The sequence below is a fragment of the Conger conger genome, chromosome 14 (assembly GCF_963514075.1).
Source record: "Conger conger chromosome 14, fConCon1.1, whole genome shotgun sequence".
Lineage (NCBI taxonomy): Eukaryota > Metazoa > Chordata > Actinopteri > Anguilliformes > Congridae > Conger > Conger conger.
Window position 1 is genome coordinate 46,984,587 of NC_083773.1, and position 17,064 is coordinate 47,001,650.

General features: G+C 44.7%; 1 protein-coding gene across 1 annotated transcript; it reads right to left on the reverse strand.

Annotated features, from left to right (window-relative positions):
- Positions 1–1,393: 1,393 nt before the first annotated feature.
- LOC133109506 (putative nuclease HARBI1) lies at positions 1,394–2,417 on the reverse strand. Its single transcript, XM_061218829.1, has 3 exons — positions 2,373–2,417; positions 2,102–2,280; positions 1,394–1,946 (listed from the first exon to the last, which is right to left on the reverse strand). Exons 1-3 carry the CDS (start codon positions 2,415–2,417, stop codon positions 1,394–1,396), a joined length of 777 nt encoding a protein of 258 aa, XP_061074813.1.
- Between the last annotated feature and the right edge of the window lie 14,647 nt (positions 2,418–17,064).

Genomic DNA, 17,064 nt, shown 5'->3' on the forward strand with positions numbered 1-17,064 from the left:
CCTCCCAACGTTCCTCCCACAACGTCATTGTGGCAAATTGCCAACGGTCTTTATGCTCTGCCAACTCTGTACAAAGTTCAGGGCATTCTGCCAACTACGTGTCCTCACTTCACCCCGCACCTGCTCTTGGCAAACTACCAGACCTCATAAAGTTCTGGATGCCCTCCCTCTAACACGTCATCCATACACGTCACTCTGTATCTTTCGCTTTTATAAGACGAACTAAGCAGCAGTAATCATTGAAAATATACAGACAAACTAAACATTTCATTAATATTCACTTCTAAGGGAGTAAATGTACATAGCATTCTTTGCTCTCATTTCAACAGTTTTCACTGTGGTTTCTTGCGTTTTCATAAGCTCAGCTATAATTAATGTTCTAGGTCAAATAGATACACTTCTGGCATAAAACATTGAGAGTCCCGGAGAAATCAGCTGTACAGTCATATCTTGCTCTGCCCGTGTCCTTGACAGTTTGGTCTACACAGTTCAAGATGGGCCCCCCCCCCTGCCAGCTGGCTGGGCTCACTGTGTAATCCTAGCACAATTTAGCAGTTAATCAGTTTGAAACTATACAGGGTACATATCATACTTTAATACAGATATATTGATAAACTTTTAGCACACATCGTCGAGAGTTTTGGAGGAACCAGCCTGCTCACTAAGGCGGAGTTTGATTTTGACTTGTGATTGGTTATCATGCTTTTAGGAGGGAGATCTTTCGTTCTGTGAATTTTCCCCTACATAACTAAGAGCAACAGCTGATTTCAGAGGCTTGCGATCATAACAGTGGTGGCCACTAGCTGAGTGAGCTGACAACATCGCTAAAGTGGTCCAGACAAACCAAAAGATGTACAGAAGGTATACTTAGATAAGAACGTTTCGGGAAACACTTTAAGTTTTGATTTTAGTATGAATCAGGGGTGAAAGTGGATTGAAATTCTTGCCGGTACTACTACCCCAACCATGGGGCACTTTGGCAAAGACAGACCCTATGAGACAGACAGCAGAAAATTGGCTTGAAACCGGCTTCGGTTTGCAAGCCTACGGCCTGGTCGCAAGAGTGCAAGAACCGGGAGAACAGCTGACATCCCGCAGGAGCCGCGAGTGAGGCCGAGGGAGGGAGGCGGAGCCCGGAACGGGACTCTTAGCTCGCTGGATTTGACATGGACTCTTTTAACACTGAGACATTTTAATCTGTTCTTAACTTGTGTTTTAGTAAGTATAATAAATCTTGTTTTTAACCTTCCGTCTGCATGTTGTTTTGGGTCAACAACTCCCCAGTAGAAATCATTGGAGTTACACTCCACAACCGAAACATTTCTAAATTCTTACGTTTATTTTGTGTGCGAATCATGGCCAATTACACAAATATAACAATAATAATAAATGTTTAAACCGGAACCGAACGTTCGTTGGGGAGGGGAGGTGGTGCTGGGTTGTCATCATCCACAGCAGGCGGCTCGTCTGCCCCGGCGCGCACAGCTATGTTGTGGAGCATAGCCGTCACCACGATGACTTGGCAGGACTTCCTCGGGGACAGGCGCAGCCCACCTGATGATCGATGGATGCAGCGGAAGCGTGCTTTCCACCTGCCAAACACCCGTTCAATATGGGTCCTGGTGTGGGTGTGACCCTCATTGAACGCCTCCTCCGCTGGTGATGCCGGGTTCATGACAGGGGTTATCAGGTAGCTGCGGAGGGGGTAGCCACTGTCCCCGAGGAAGATGCTCCTGCCGAACATTCCCCTGCCAGCCTTCTGCCCCACAGCCGAGTTCGCCCAAACAAAGCTGTCGTGGGTGCTTCCTGGCCACCTGGCAACGATGTCAACAATCAGGCCATCATGGTCCACCACCACCTGAGTGTTGACGGCAGGAAAATGCTTCCTGCAGATCCAGCTCGGGTCCACCAGGGATGGGTTGAGGAGCGGGATCAATGTGCCAGACCTAGCATCAGACCTAGCACACGGGGGATCCCAGCCATGGCATGGAATCCTTGGTGCACCTGACGGACATCCTCCCTCGTGGTGGCCGTCTTAATGTGCTGCCGGGCATGGCGCAGGAGGATCGGTGTCACGGCTGCCACACTCCGTGTCACCGACGCTTTGCTGAGGCCGGTGCCGTCCCCCACCACCTCCTGGAAGCTCCCCACTGCGTAAAAACGCAGCGCAGCGAGGAGCTGCACCTCCGGGCTGAGCGCGTAGTTGCGGCGGGTTGCCCTCCGGATCTGTGGAACCACAAGCTGGATCAGGTGCTGGATCGCACTGTGGGGCAGCCTGTACTTCCGTTGGAGAGCCCGGTCAGACAGCACGACAAGGGGGCTGAAGTGGTGACGCACAAATGAGTTCACAAACACTGTCTGGCTTCGTTCACGGCGACGCTGTTGGTTTCCAGCGAGAATAAGCTGTCTGCAGCCATGGTATATCTCACAAATGTGTGACTGGGAAACGTCTTGATATATACTAGGAGGTGGAGCCTCCCCTGATTGCACACACAAAGCCCTGTCCTGTCTATCACACAGGTGTGTGTGATGACAGACAGGCGTACTAGCAATCACATCCAATTACGCACAGCTAATCAGACTATATAATGTCCCGTGGGTAGTTGCACACATTGAGACAGAATGGCAGATTCCAAGAGAGCGCGTGGAAAACGGACAGCGGCGTTTACCGGAGCCGAGATGGCCATCCTGCTCGAGGAAGTCGAGCAGCATCACTCCTCCCTGCTTGGCGGCACGAAAGGGCGCAACGACTTGGTCTGCAAAAGACGCATCTGGCAGGCCATCGCCACATCCATGGTGCCCTCCAGTCCCTGTGGCCTGCGAGACTGGCAGACGGTGAGGAAGAAGTGGCACGAGTTCGCCAGCCACACGAAGAGGAACGGGGAGAGTGTGAGGCGAGCAAGCCAGGGCACGGGTGGTGGTGCACCTGGCGACACTACCCTCACCCCTGAAGAGGGGAGGGTCCTCGCCATCATAGGGAGGAACGCCAGTGAAGGCATTGCTGGGGGGATTGATGTTTTGGGGGATGAGGGGCTCTCGGGAGAGGATGAGCCATCCGGGAGCAGGACCCCAGCAGCGCCACCAACCTCCCCGGCCCCCAGCAACAGCAGTCTGCCCAACGTCACCCCACCCCTGCCACTCCCCAGGCGCCAACCCAGTGTCCGCATGCGGGGTGGCATCAGCCGGCCACTACTGACCCGCTGCATCTGCAGTGAGGCCCTGATGGCCTCTAAGAAGGAGAAGCTGGTGGTGCTGCGGGAGATGGCTGGCTACATGGAAAGGTCCACTGCCATACAGGAGAAGATGGTTGGCTACATGGAAAGGTCCACTGCCATACAGGAGAAGATGGCTGGCTACATGGAAAGGTCCACTGCCATACAGGAGAAGATGGTTGGCTACATGGAAAGGTCCACTGCCATACAAGAGGAGATGCTCCTAATTAAGCGGGAGAAGCTGGAGCTGCAGCGGAGACAGCTGGCAGTCGCCGAGGCCGCATACAGCCGACCCTCCATCTCCGTTCCCATCATCCTTCCCCAGGATTCAGGTAGGTGACATGTCCATATGTATCTCCACAATTGACAATTATCTCGTTCCATTTCACTAATTAACCTCCCTCCATTGTAGGTGACGCAGATCCACCATTGGTTTATGGAGAAATATAGGGCCTCCTGGACTCCTGGATGTTTAGTTTAGGATTAGGTTTACACCTTATTTTTTAGAGGCTAGTTGCCTACAGCCATAGCCTACTTTGGCGTTTATAATTAAGCATGGCTGTGATTATTGTTTCCTAATAGGCTATATACATATTTTCCTAATTACGAACGTTAAGAACGTAACGTTACTGCGCGCGAGTATCTAACTTTAGCCCTCACAATAAATAAAATACGTTTGCTTGATAACGGATATCACAGTTTTGTTTATTTGACTCTTTTATTTGCACTGCAGATGCTGGTTGAGAAACGGTGTCTCATTCTCTTGTATGCAAATGCACAGTGATAAAGGAATCTTTACTCTTTAATCTTTAATCTGCCGTGCTCAATTTCATGTTTCAGTTGCCTGATGCGGCTGGATCTGCAAGCGTTTGGTCACTACGAAGCCTGTTAAGTTGGCTGGGTTTCCCAATAAAGAACGTTCTTAAGAGATAAGAACGCTCCGGACAATTCTTACAAAACCTTCTTACGAAAGATCATCTTAGGCTAAGAAGGTGTTTCGGGAAACGCGTTTGCTTCTTTCGGGAGGCCTAAGAAGGTTCTTAAGAACGCGGCCATTATCATTTACATTTACATTTTTACATTTTTGTCATTTGGCAGACGCTTTTAATCCAAAGCGATTTACATGTGCATAGGTTCTACCATAAGTCAAAGCATCACATCCAGAACTAGGAAAATACACAGAATGCTGTTCTAAACATAGTCGTCATCATAAGCGCAATTCTTTATGAATTTTTTTTTTTTTTTTGGGGGGGGGGGGGGGTTAGACAAGGATAGGGATAACAGAAAGGAGGGGCGGGGGAAATCAGGAGGGAGGACTAAGGTAGAGTTTGAAAAGGTGGGTTTTGAGTCTGCGTCAAAATAGGGGGAGGGATTCTGCTGTCCTGACAGTGGTAGGCAGGTCATTCCACCGCTGAGGAACCAGAACGGAAAACAGGCGTGAACGTGCAGCTCGACCGCCAGGTGCGGTCATCTTAAGGAAATCAAATGCCTTCTCTCACTCATGACGCAATTGTGCTAAAAGTCGAGTTTCTATTTGGGGAATCGTTGATTGATAGACCTTTGGGGTCTGATTTTCCGATTGATTCCAACTTGATATGTATCTGACTGACATCAAATTAACTTCATAACATATTACTGGTCTTAGGCCTATTAGGTACCAATCCCACTGCAATTACCGTCTCAACTAGTTGGTTGTATTCATAGTACTCTGTCCTATTACTATAAAATCAAGATAAGAGTAATATTTAAATAAACGGTGAATAAAGTCGTTACCGAAATAAAGTAACTTAGCCTAGTGAAAAGTATTACATGGATGTAGTGTAAAATATGAAGGCTTATTACAGTTTTTTACAATCGTTTTCACACTTGTCTCAATACCATGTCCACTTTTTCAAAACTCTTCACACAGTGTGCTTTTGAAACACGCACTTGAGCACATCAGTTAACCGTTGGTGCAAAATGCACTTCAACCACCAAAACACTTAATATTTCACCCAAAAGTGACTCATGCTGCCATAACTATAGCATATGCTTTCTCCCATAAGACTACTTTGTCACTCAATGTTCAATGAACTGCAAAACACAAACAACTTGGAGCATTGCTAAATACATATATTTTGTGTTTCCCTTTCCTCTATTTTTGCATTCACAAATATTTCAAGCCAAGCAGCTAAAGAAACTTTTGATCTGTTTGTTTGCCTCTCATAATAGATGTCATGACTGAGTGTGGTAAATTTACAGTAAACTGTAAATGAATGAATGTTTTACTATATTGGAAACCCAGAATAACAATTTTTACTGTGTAATGTAAAACAATATATGATAAAGAAACAAATCACAAAAGCAACAGTATTCTTCAGAGGGTTTACAGTATTTTGACATTTGTTCTCAAAGTACAATATACTGTAATTCAGAAAAGAAAAATACAACACATTCAATTACTCAAAATACATTACAATCAATAACAAATACATACCAAATAGCAATATTTCCACTATATACAGTAATTCGCACATATATTGTCTGCCTATCAGTATCAGAAGTCTACTGTTGGCCTGGCCCATCCATCCTGTCCTCTGCATTTGGCTATAGATTTTCATCAACATCACTCCGAATGTTATCTCTTGCTACACATAAGGAAGGAAAACATCTTTTTGCGTGCCTTATCCAGCCCTGGATGTGTTCCACTGTTATGTCCATACACCCAGCAGCCATTGCATCTAGAAGTGTTCATGTGGGTGGTGGTCCTAAACCTTCACATATACCTTCATAAACTTCATATTGGTACCTGAGTTCCTTGACACCCTCAGAGTTCCTGTCAAAGGGGACAGTGTACAACTGTTTCATCCTGATCTGATGTTTCTGTAGCACTCTTGAAATGGTTGTAGTGCTTACACTGTCAATGTTTGGAAATATGTTCTTGTCTGCGATTATGTTGTTGCGTATTTCTCTTAGCCTGATGCTGTTGTTGACAATGACCATCCCAACTATTGTATCCTCCGGTTGAGGCGTAAACATTCTTCCCCTTCCCCCTGTGTGACTGTGTGAGGTAACCGCTGGGTCCTGTAGTGAGTCAAAGACAACTGTGCACTGATAAATCTGCTTTTTCTGGAGACTTCTCAAATCACAGTACTGCTGTAATATACACATCAATTGAACTCCTTCAGTCAGAATGCTGTAAATACTGTATAGTACCTGTTGGTTTGCCTGAAAATCCTCACTATTGAAGCGACTGTGGATCTAGGCAAGTTTGGTTGAACCCTCAACCTGCTTTTCTCAGGGACAGACCATGATTTACCACATGATCAATGACTGTGGCACTGATTTCATCAGACACAACTGTTCTTGCTCTTCCACGACGTCTTCTTCCTCTGCCTCTGGCTGCATCCATTTTCCCCACCAAGGCTAAAGAATGCAAATGCCTATCCAAAGGTGGCCCCTTTTGTATATGTGGTAACGGGGCACAAACAACAAACACCTAGGTAGGTTGTTCACTGAAATGACAGCCAGGTGTTTCAACAGTACATATACAACAGTAATAGTGGAAAAATCTCTTCAGTGACAACTACATCTATATTTACTCTATATAAATGCACATCATTTCAATTCAAGTATGATCACTTTTGTATAGATGGTAACAAGCAAACAAAAAAATTGAATTAACTGAATAAACTTTCTGCTCAAATCAGAATGAACTTACGTATTTCAAGCATATAGTTTCATTTTTCTGCCAAAATGCAGCATATTTCCTTTCACAATGATCAGAATTTTATTGGGTTTTGAACTGAAAGTTACAGTTTTTTACAATTGTTTTCACACTTGTCTCAATACCATGTCCACTTTTTCAAAACACTTAACACATTCACCATATCATTAGACTATGTGAACTAAACTGTGGATATCTTTGCATTGCTTTCATACTAAAGGCATTCAATCACCACTTCTTCCAAAATTCATGAATACCTCTCTCAGTCAATGTTCACTACCAGCAAAAGTTTGTCCAAATACAGCACATTTTGCAGACATTTAGATACTCTGTTCAAAACAGTTAACTTTCAGTTCAAAACCCAATAAAATTCTGATCATTTTGGTAGGAAATATGCTGCATTTTGGCAGAAAAATGAAACTATATGCTTGAAAAATGTAAGACAGATCATTCTGATTTGAGCAGAAAGTTTATTCAGTTTATTCTTTTTTTTTTGTTTACAGCCTTGTTACCATCTATACAAAAGTGATCATACTTGCATTGAAATGTGCATGTATATAGGGTAAATATAGATGTAGTTGTCACTGAAGAGATTTTTCCACTATTACTGCTGTATATCTACTGTTGAAACACCTGGCTGTCATTTCAGTGAACAAGCTACCCAGGTGTTTGTTGTTTGTGCCCCGTTACCACATATACAAAAGGGGCCACCTTTGGATAGGCATTTGCATTCTTTAGCCTTGGTAGGGGAAATGGATGCAGCCAGAGGTAGAGGAAGAAGACGTCGTGGAAGAGCAAGGACAGTGGTGTCTGATGAAATCAGAGCCACAGTCATTGATCATGTGGTAAATCATGGTCTGTCCCTGAGGGAAGCAGGTTGAGGGTTCAACCAAACTTGCCTAGATCCACAGTGGCTTCAATAGTGAGCATCATATGTTCAGCGCTATATAAATTCCAACCATTTACCATTCTAATGAATGAATGGGGCGGCACGGATGGTGCAGTGGGTAGCACTGCTGCCTCACATCAAGGAGGTCCTGGGTTCAAATCCCGGTCAGCCGGGGCCTCTCTGTGTGGAGTTTGCATGTTCTCCCTGTGTTCGCGTGGGTTTCCTCTAGGTACTCCGGTTTCCTCCCACAGTCCAAAGACATGCAGGTTAGGCTGATTGGAGAGTCTAAATTGCCTGTGGGTATGAGTGTGTGAGTGAATGGTGTGTGCCCTGTGATGGACTGGCGACCTGTCCAGGGTGTATTCCTGCCTTTTGCCCAATATATGCTGGGATAGGCTCCAGCCCCCCTGCAACCCTGTTCTCAATAAGCGGGTTAGGATAATGAATGAATGAATGAATGAATGGCCCACACAGTTCAGGATCAAATTCCAGCCATGCCAATGTCTATTGCAGGGGCGACATGGCTCAGGCAGTCAGAGGGTTGCCGGTTCGATCCCCCGCCCGGGCTGTGTCGAAGTGTCCCTGAGCAAGACACCTAACCCCCAAATGCTCCTGACGAGCTGGTCGGCACCTTGCATGGCAGCCAATCGCCGTCGGTGTGTGAGTGTGTGTATGAATGGGTGAATGAGAAGCATCAATTGTACAGCGCTTTGGATAAAGGCGCTATATAAATGCCAACCATTTATTGTGACTCCATTTCTATAGCTCTCTAGCAACCCCCACTGGTCAATCATGTACCCTTCAGTGACACATGAAGTGTCTTTCACAAACTCATGCCTATGAAAGATCTGTTTGTGAGTTGTGATGTGAAGAGAATGGTCTGGAGATGTTCCATGTGCTTCAAAGGAGACTGTCTGTTCTCTCCTGCAGCAGACCTGTGCACAGAGAGCCTGCAGGCCGTGGGTCTGTTCTCTCCTGCAGCAGACCTGTGCACAGAGAGCCTGCAGGCCGTGGGTCTGTTCTCTCCTGCAGCAGACCTGTGCACAGAGAGCCTGCAGGCCGTGGGTCTGTTCTCTCCTGCAGCAGACCTGTGCACAGAGAGCCTGCAGGCCGTGGGTCTGTTCTCTCCTGCAGCAGACCTGTGCACAGAGAGCAGGGGGCTTAAGATGAAGATGCATGTGGCTGTGTGATTGAAGCTGAAATAGAGAATTGACAGACATTTGATTGACATACACGATGACGTAAAATCTCGTGAAATCTAGTTTTACAGGAAGTGGATGGAAAAAAGCTTTGGAGTAAAAATACACAAGTACTACAATTTGAATATACACTCACTGAGCCCTTTATTAGAAACCATAAGTAGAAGAAGACCTGCTTATTCATGTGATTATCTAATCAGCCAATCGTGTGGCATAAAATCATGCAGATATGGGTCAGAGGCTTCAATTAATGTTCAACCATCAGAATGGGGAAAAAATGTGATCTTAGTGATTTTGATCACGTGGAATGATAGTTAGTGGCAGACAGGGTGGTTTGAGGCTTGATCACATGATTCTGTCCCTGAGTCAATTTAGCATAGAAGGGAAATTTAGCATAGTAGGGAAACAAATAGCGTGGTAAATATTGTTTACCAGTGGGGCCGGCCTTCGCTGCAGAATTTCCTTGATAGTGTCTGGCTGGCCTGTGTGAGCAGGGCATTTACATATTGCAATAGATGTAGGCAAGAGAATGGCCTCCAGGAGGCTTTGCACCAACTGTCCATACCAAATAGCTTTTCCTGAGGAAGTAAGAAAACCCTTGTGTTTTCAAAGTGTTCTGAAATCGTGCACTACTCCAAAAGCAAATATTTTCACTTTTACCTTGGGACAAATAGCAGGTGTGTTTGAGAGCAAAATGTTCAGCAGCCTGGGCAAACAAGTGACCCAGAAATCAGGCTGATGAGAAATTAGCAGTTTTCTGCTTGAGCAAAAGCCATAACAGCAGAAGCAGCTGCTGAAACTGATCGCAGACAAGGGAGGATACCCCTAGCGACAGCATCATGTCTCTGAGAATAATATGCAACAGGCCTGTTTCTACCATGTTTTGCAGAAGAACAGCAGACATATAACCAGCCTTCTCATCCACAGTCAAAAGAAACTGTTTGTTAATGTCAGGAAGGCCAAAGGTCAGGGCTTGAAAAGACATGTCAGCAGTCTCTGTCCATGTAACCTTATCTGAGACGGGTGCGTGGGGGGTTTGGACCCAAAATGCACGACTCAGAAAAATGGCGTAGTAAAGTCCCGTCAGGGCTTTATTTGGGGTATATCCAGAGAGCGTAGTCAAAAACAAGCAATGTTCATACACAAAAAATCCAGCCAAAAAACCAAAGCACAGTACCGAGGGAGAAGGCAGTCTTGTAATCAGTACACCATGCAAAAAGTCCAGTAGCCAGGAAAGCTGTCAGCGGGGCAGAAGTACAGGGGGGCAGTAGGCAGGCTCAGGGTCGATGACGGCGCAAGAATCAAGACTGAAGCACAGAGGCAAACAGCAGGCAAAGACATGGTACAGGCAGGCAATGGTAAACAAAACAGAAGTCAATAATCTTTGGTCAATAAACAGGCTTGGACCGTTACGGGTAGACAATGGCTTGCCAAAACCGCTCAAAAGTGCCACACTGACGAACAGGGGGGCAACAATTTCACAAAGACATGACATGAAACTGAGCTTTATATGCAGGTGTAGACAGGTGTAGACAATTAGTTTGAGAGCAGCATGAGAATGGAAATCAGCTGTGGAGGATTGACAAGTTAACAAGGTAATTAGTAATCGTTAGTAATAAACCTATCCTGCCCTAGCGTTAGTAAATTAGTAAATGATATGCACAAGAAACGTAAGGTAACATGAACACATGGTTAGAAGGTTAGTATTACCCAATCCTGATCTAACGTTAGTAGATTAGTAAGAAGACAAGGGAAATTGAAACAATTAGGGTGTGAGTGACAGAAAGGGAGAGAGAGAAAGCAGGAATGCAAGGTTTGCAGAAAGACACAAAAAAGTGTATGCTAATCAATGAACAGAACATAACATGAAACAAACATAAATCGTGACATAACAAGTTTGCGAAATTATGACACTAAACTATATAACATGACATGGCAAGACTAAGAAATAAATGGTAACAAGAACTAAACATGAAACATAACATGACAGGAAAATGAAACATAACTAGAAATAAAACATAAAAACGTGACGAGACTAGACTAACATAATACGTGACATGGCAATAACATAACTAAGACAATAACTAAACATGAAACATGACGTGACAAGCATGAAACGTGACATTATCATTAGCAAAGAGATTTAGGCCATGGGCCAAGTAGTCAGGGATCCACTGTCTACAATAACCTGTCATGCCTAGAAAAGACATTACCTGTTTTTTACTTTGGGGTTTAGAATCATCAGTTCCCCAAGATTTTCCTGCTTTAGAAATTTAATTCAGTGTTTTGCAACAATTCTGGGAGCTCGTACACCAGAGAAGAGCTCATGAACATCAGGGCTACAACCCCTATGGATTTATTTCCCACATTCATCGCCACATCTGTGGAACCACTGAACATTGTGGTCAAAGTTGCGCTCACCTTTGTAGATACAGTGAAATGCCAGAGGAGAGGAAGACGCGCTGGTATGCTCGTGCGTCTCCACCGACGTGGATATCACACAGCGTTACCTGCAATATTTATCTCTAACGTGCGTTCACTGGGAAACAAACTGGATGAACTTCAGCTACTGTTAAAAAACTGAGACTTTTCTTCATCTTCTGTTTTGTGTTCCACGGAGGCGTGGCTGTGTGGATTGATACCGGATTCTGCACTGCAGCTGGCAGGCTTCCAACTCTTCAGAGCGAATCGTGACACTGAGCTTTCCGGCAAAACGAAAGGCGGAGGTTTGCGCTTTTGCATTAACAGTGGCTGGTGTAACGACGTCACAGTGATCCTACAACACTGTCCTCCGGATCTGGAATCTTTTTTCATAAACTGCAAACCCTTCTACTCCTCCCATGAGGTTGTTTCATTCCTACCGGTCGGTGTTTACATTCCACCGCAGGCTAACGTGCAGGAGGCACGAATGCTGTGTGTGGAGCGGACAAACCCGGACTCTTTAGTTATTGTCCTCGCTGACTTTAACAAAGGAAACCTCAGCCATGAACTCCCCAAATATTAAAACCAGAGAGAAGAACATTCTGGATCACTGTTACACCACAGCAAGCAGTGCTTATCATGCCATCCCCCGTGCTGCACTGGGACACTCTGACCATGTCATGGTCCACCTGATTCCTGCATACAGGCAGAAATTAAAAAGAAGAAGTGGACCAGTGAAGCTGTGGAGGATCTTCAGGCATATCTGCACCGACTGGGATGTTTTCAGGACTGCTACCAACAATCTGAGGACAGCTGTGTACCATCACGCACCAGGGTGGGTTACAACAACGACAAACCCTGGTTCACAGCCAAACTCAGACAGTTAAGGTCAGAGAAGGAAGAGGCATTTAGGAGTGGGGACAGAGTCATGTTTAAAGTGGCCAAGTACAAGTTTAGCAAGGAGGTGCGAGAAGCTAAACGACTGTACTCAGAGAAGCTGCAAAACCAGTTCTCAGCCAATGACTCTGCTTCTGTCTGGAAAGGGTTCAGACAGATCTCTAACTACAAAACAAAACACCCCACTCCATGAACAATTCACGCCTGGCCAACGACCTGAACAAGTTCTACTGTCGCTTTGAAGGTCAATGGGACAGTCCTGACATCATCCCCCCTGACCCAGCCACCAGCTCCAGCTCCAGCCCCCCTCCTCCCCCACCTCCTCCATCACAGCAGGAGCCTGGGCCACTCCACAGCTACTCACCTCAGAGACACCTCTGTCCTTACTGGAAAGAGGCAGAACCCACGCAAAGCAGTCGGGCCAGACTCTGTCTCTCCATCCACCCTGAAGCACTGTGCTGATCAGCTGTCTCCGGTGTTCACAGACATTTTTAACACCTCACTAGAGACTTGCCACGTACCAGATTGCTTCAAGACCTCCACCATCATCCCAGTCCCCAAAAAGCCAAGGACCACAGGACTGAATGATTACAGACTCATCGCCCTGACCTCTGTGATGATGAAGTCTTTTGAGCGCCTTATGCTGTCCCACCTCAAATCCATCACAGACCCCCTCCTGGACCCCCTGCAGTTTGCCTACAGAGCCAACAGGTCTGTAGACGATGCAGTAAACATGGCTCTCCACTTCATCCTGCAGCACCTGGACTCCGCAGGAACCTACACCAGGATCCTGTCTGTGGATTTCAGCTCTGCCTTCAACACAATAATGCCAACTCTGCTACAGGACAAGCTCTCCCAGCTGAAAGTGCCTGATTCAACCTGCAGGTGGATCACAGACTTCCTGTCTGACAGGAGGCAGCACGTGAAGCTGGGAAAACATGTCTCTGACTCTCAGACCATCAGCACCGGTTCCCCCCAAGGCTGCATTCTTTCCCCTCTGCTCTTCTCCCTGTACACCAACAGCTGTACTTCCAGTCACCAGTCTGTCAAGCTCCTGAAGTTTGCGGACGACACCACCCTTATTGGACTCATCTCTGGTGGGGATGAGTCCGCCTACAGGTGGGAGATTGACCATCTGGTGACCTGGTGCAGTCAGAAAAACTTCGAGCTCAACGCGGTGAAGACAGTGGAGATGGTTTTGGACTTCAGAAAGAACCCAGTCCCACCCGGCCCCATCACCTTCAGAGACTCCCCTGTCGACATTGTGGAGTCCTGCCGCTTTCTGGGAACATCATCTCCCTGAACATCAGCTCCCTCACCAAAAAAGCCCAGCAGAGGGCTTTTATTTTATTTTATTTTAATGTGCAAGTTTTATTTTTTTCATTCTAAGGTGCACCTAATCTAATCAAAGTCGGATAATTGTAAATTTGGGAAGCTAACTAGTAATAGCTAATTTGCTTGTTGTTACTTATAGCAAACTGGTATTGTTTTATAACTAGATAAGCAATAGTATACAGAGTTTCAGTGATCACTTGTCTGGAGTGCAATTTGGGCAGCTACACGTTCCTTTTATCTCTTTACGTATTCAATCATCCATGTTTAAACCTTTATTTCTCTCAAACTGTAAGTTACAGTTGCCTCGTTTGTGGTAGACTGTCATATCTTATATAGCCAGCTAATAGTTATATAGCCAGCTAATTATGTAGCCAAGTAACTTGCTTGCTCACAATATAGTTGGTTAGCTAAAGTGAAAACTAAAAGACTAAAACTATAAATAGTGTTGTGTAGCACACCAAAGTCAAGATTTCATAAAGTCACCTTTTCGGCGAACATTTTCTTACTAGAACACTATGGAAAAGACGGCAGGCTTTGTTGCGTTTGTCACTGTCAGCTTTCCAAAACAGTGCACAAGAACACTGGACTGTATAATAACGCTTTATATTACACGTTATATTCATGGACTGTGGGTTGTGGTTTGAGGTTGTTTGTTGTTGCAATTCCTCTCTTGACCGTTAGGAGTCCGAAATTACCTATTGTACCTTTAATGTAAGGCCAAGGATTCTCAGCCAAGGGTTGTAGGGGCGTAGTGTAGCATAGTGGCTAAGGTACATGACTGGAACCTGCAAGGTCAGTGGTTCGAACCCGGGTGTAACCACAATACAATCCGCACAGCCGTTGGGCCCTTGACCTAGGCCCTTAATTCTGCATTGCTCCAGGGGGGGATTGTTTTGTCCTGCTTAGTCTAATCAACTGTAAGTTGTTTTGGATAATAGCGTCTCCCAAATGCCATTAATGAAATGCATATTTCAATGCAAGTATTAATGAACCTCCCGGTATAAAAACTAAGGAAATTAATCACAAAAAGTTAAATGTTTGTATTTGCTGAAAGTAGGGATGGGCTATTTAGCACACTTTGGGGCATTATTATAATAATAATAATGACTGATGCAAAATTAAAGTGAAACTTTTTTTTTCATTCACCATTTTACTTTTAGAGCACAACTGAATGAACAGCATTATACATGTCATTTATCCCAATAGGCTAGTAGGAATACAAAATAATTATATGACACAGTTGTTGAATGACATTTGTCATGTTTATTTACCTTGTAGATTTATACAGAAGGCATACTTTAAGCCTAAAAATGTAAATCATATAGACTATTCAACTGAATATAAAGTGCACTTCACAAAAAGTAACCCCTGTATTTCTAATAATTTCTAATTCAAAAATGTTGTGCAGTAGGCTTATTAGAAAAGCAATTATCTAATAGTAATAGTAGCTAGCATTCTGCTGCTGCTCCGTTCTGCACATCAACATAGCCATGTTTCAGTCACAGCTAGCACAACCCAAACTAGAATAAGTAATTTTGTGGGGTGCTCCTAACAGTTCACGTCATTGTACTGTGCCAATTTTTCCCTCTTTTTTTAAGGACACTACTGAGACTAAATGTTATCTTTTGTTTTAAAAAGAATTACAAAAAATGTCATGTTCTGTGTTTTTCTGTTAACTGTTTTGTCTAAGTCCCCAGCATTTTTTCCATAGTCTGTTTCCTGCTCCATTCACCTTCATCCATTTGTATATGGACTTCCTTCCTGTCATTTCAGCCATTTCTCTCACCTGTGTCTCGTTGTCTGTCAATCAGTAGTGTACTTAAACCTGTCATTTTCAGTTTCTTGTTGCTGGTTTGTCTGATCCGTTATTCTGTTCCCTACCCCGGTTATAGCGTCTGCTTTGATCAGGTTTTAGATTTTTCTGGTTTGATCTCTGCCTGGTTTTGGACTCTGCCTTGGATTTTTGTTTCTGTGCCTTTGCTTGTCTGTCTTCTTGGTTTTTGAACTTGGTTTTTTGTACCTGTCTATTTGGATTCCGACCATTGCCTGTTTTATGACTATGTTTTGGATCTGCCCCTTGCCATTAAAGCCTGCCTTATTCACGTTATCCCTGAGTCTGCAATAGGTTCCTCTGTCCCCCATTCCTGACAAAATGTTTTAGATTAGGAATAGTTATCCATAGGTAATGTATCCCATATATATTTTACAATATATTATTGACTATGAATTTTAATTCCATGTAACCTTTCCCATCCGCAGCTGAAAGCCTGAAAAGACAGGAAATTAAATTGATCAGCCCTAACCGTAACATCAGCCTGCTCGCCATCAAAGGTGTATCAGTACAGATCTTTGACAACATGCTATAGCCCTGTAGTTTATATTCAGTTTGTGTAGAACAAGACTAATTTCTGGCTAATTATTTGGATAGCATTAACATGGCAGCATATTATTATTTAGAAAAATTCAACAGATACTAAATAAATTGTATATTACATGCAACATTATAACATTTATTCCCACAGTGAGAATGCAGTGGGTAGCACTGCCGCCTCACAGCAAGGAGGTCCTGGGTTCGAATCCCAGTCGACCGGGGCCTCTCTGTGTGGAGTTTGCATGTTCTCCCCGTGTTTGCGTGGGTTTCCTCCGGGTACTCCGGTTTCCTCCCACAGTCCAAAGACATGCAGGTTAGGCTGATTGGAGAGTCTAAATTGCCTGTGGGTATGAGTGTGTGAGTGAATGGTGTGTGTGCCCTGCGATGGACTGGCGACCTGTCCATTCCTGCCTTTCGCCCAATGTATGCTGGGGTAAGCTCCAGCCCTCCTCCAACCCTGTTCAGGATAGGTGGGTTCAGATAATGGATGGATGGATGGATGGACTCTGAATGGACAGTAGTGGACAATACTTTTGGACATCTATTAATAATTATGTATAGGCCATAAAATATGAATGAATGTGTGACAGTTGGGCTCGGTTTTCAGGAAGGCAATCCGAGGACCACACATACTGGTTAAGGAGGCACACACCTGGATGGCATTTCAAATCAGTCCAGGAATGAAAAGTGTGCTTCTTTCCACAGACTGGGGACCCTCTCTGTGAGGACAGCACTGTGGTCATGGAGATAGACCTAAAAGCTATGAAGCTGATAAGCTACCATTTGGTTCGATTTGTTCATTTTCCTTTATTATTTTTACCTGGAAACCGTGACGAGGGAAGGGAGATGACTTATTTTTAAATGAATGCTCTCGTTCACTCGCTCTCTCCCCACTCCACAAAAATGTTAATGAAATGGCGGTATTTCCGTATCTCTCTGTGTCCTGCTCTTCTGTCTTCCCCGGGGTCTGTCGCAGCATGTGACAGAATGGAATAATAAGTACAAAATGTTTACAACAAATTTAAAAATACCAC

What these genes read in the sequence shown, in the direction of transcription:
- LOC133109506 (XM_061218829.1), bottom strand. Translation starts at nt 2,417, where the DNA reads ATGGCTGCAGACAGCTTATTCTCGCTGGAAACCAACAGCGTCGCC. An exon ending in TGGAAACCAACAGCGTCGCC is followed by an intron (nt 2,281 to 2,372) that starts GTGAACGAAGCC and finishes CTCCAACGGAAG; the next exon opens with TACAGGCTGCCCCACAGTGC. An exon ending in GGCACCGGCCTCAGCAAAGC is followed by an intron (nt 1,947 to 2,101) that starts GTCGGTGACACG and finishes GTCTGATGCTAG; the next exon opens with GTCTGGCACATTGATCCCGC.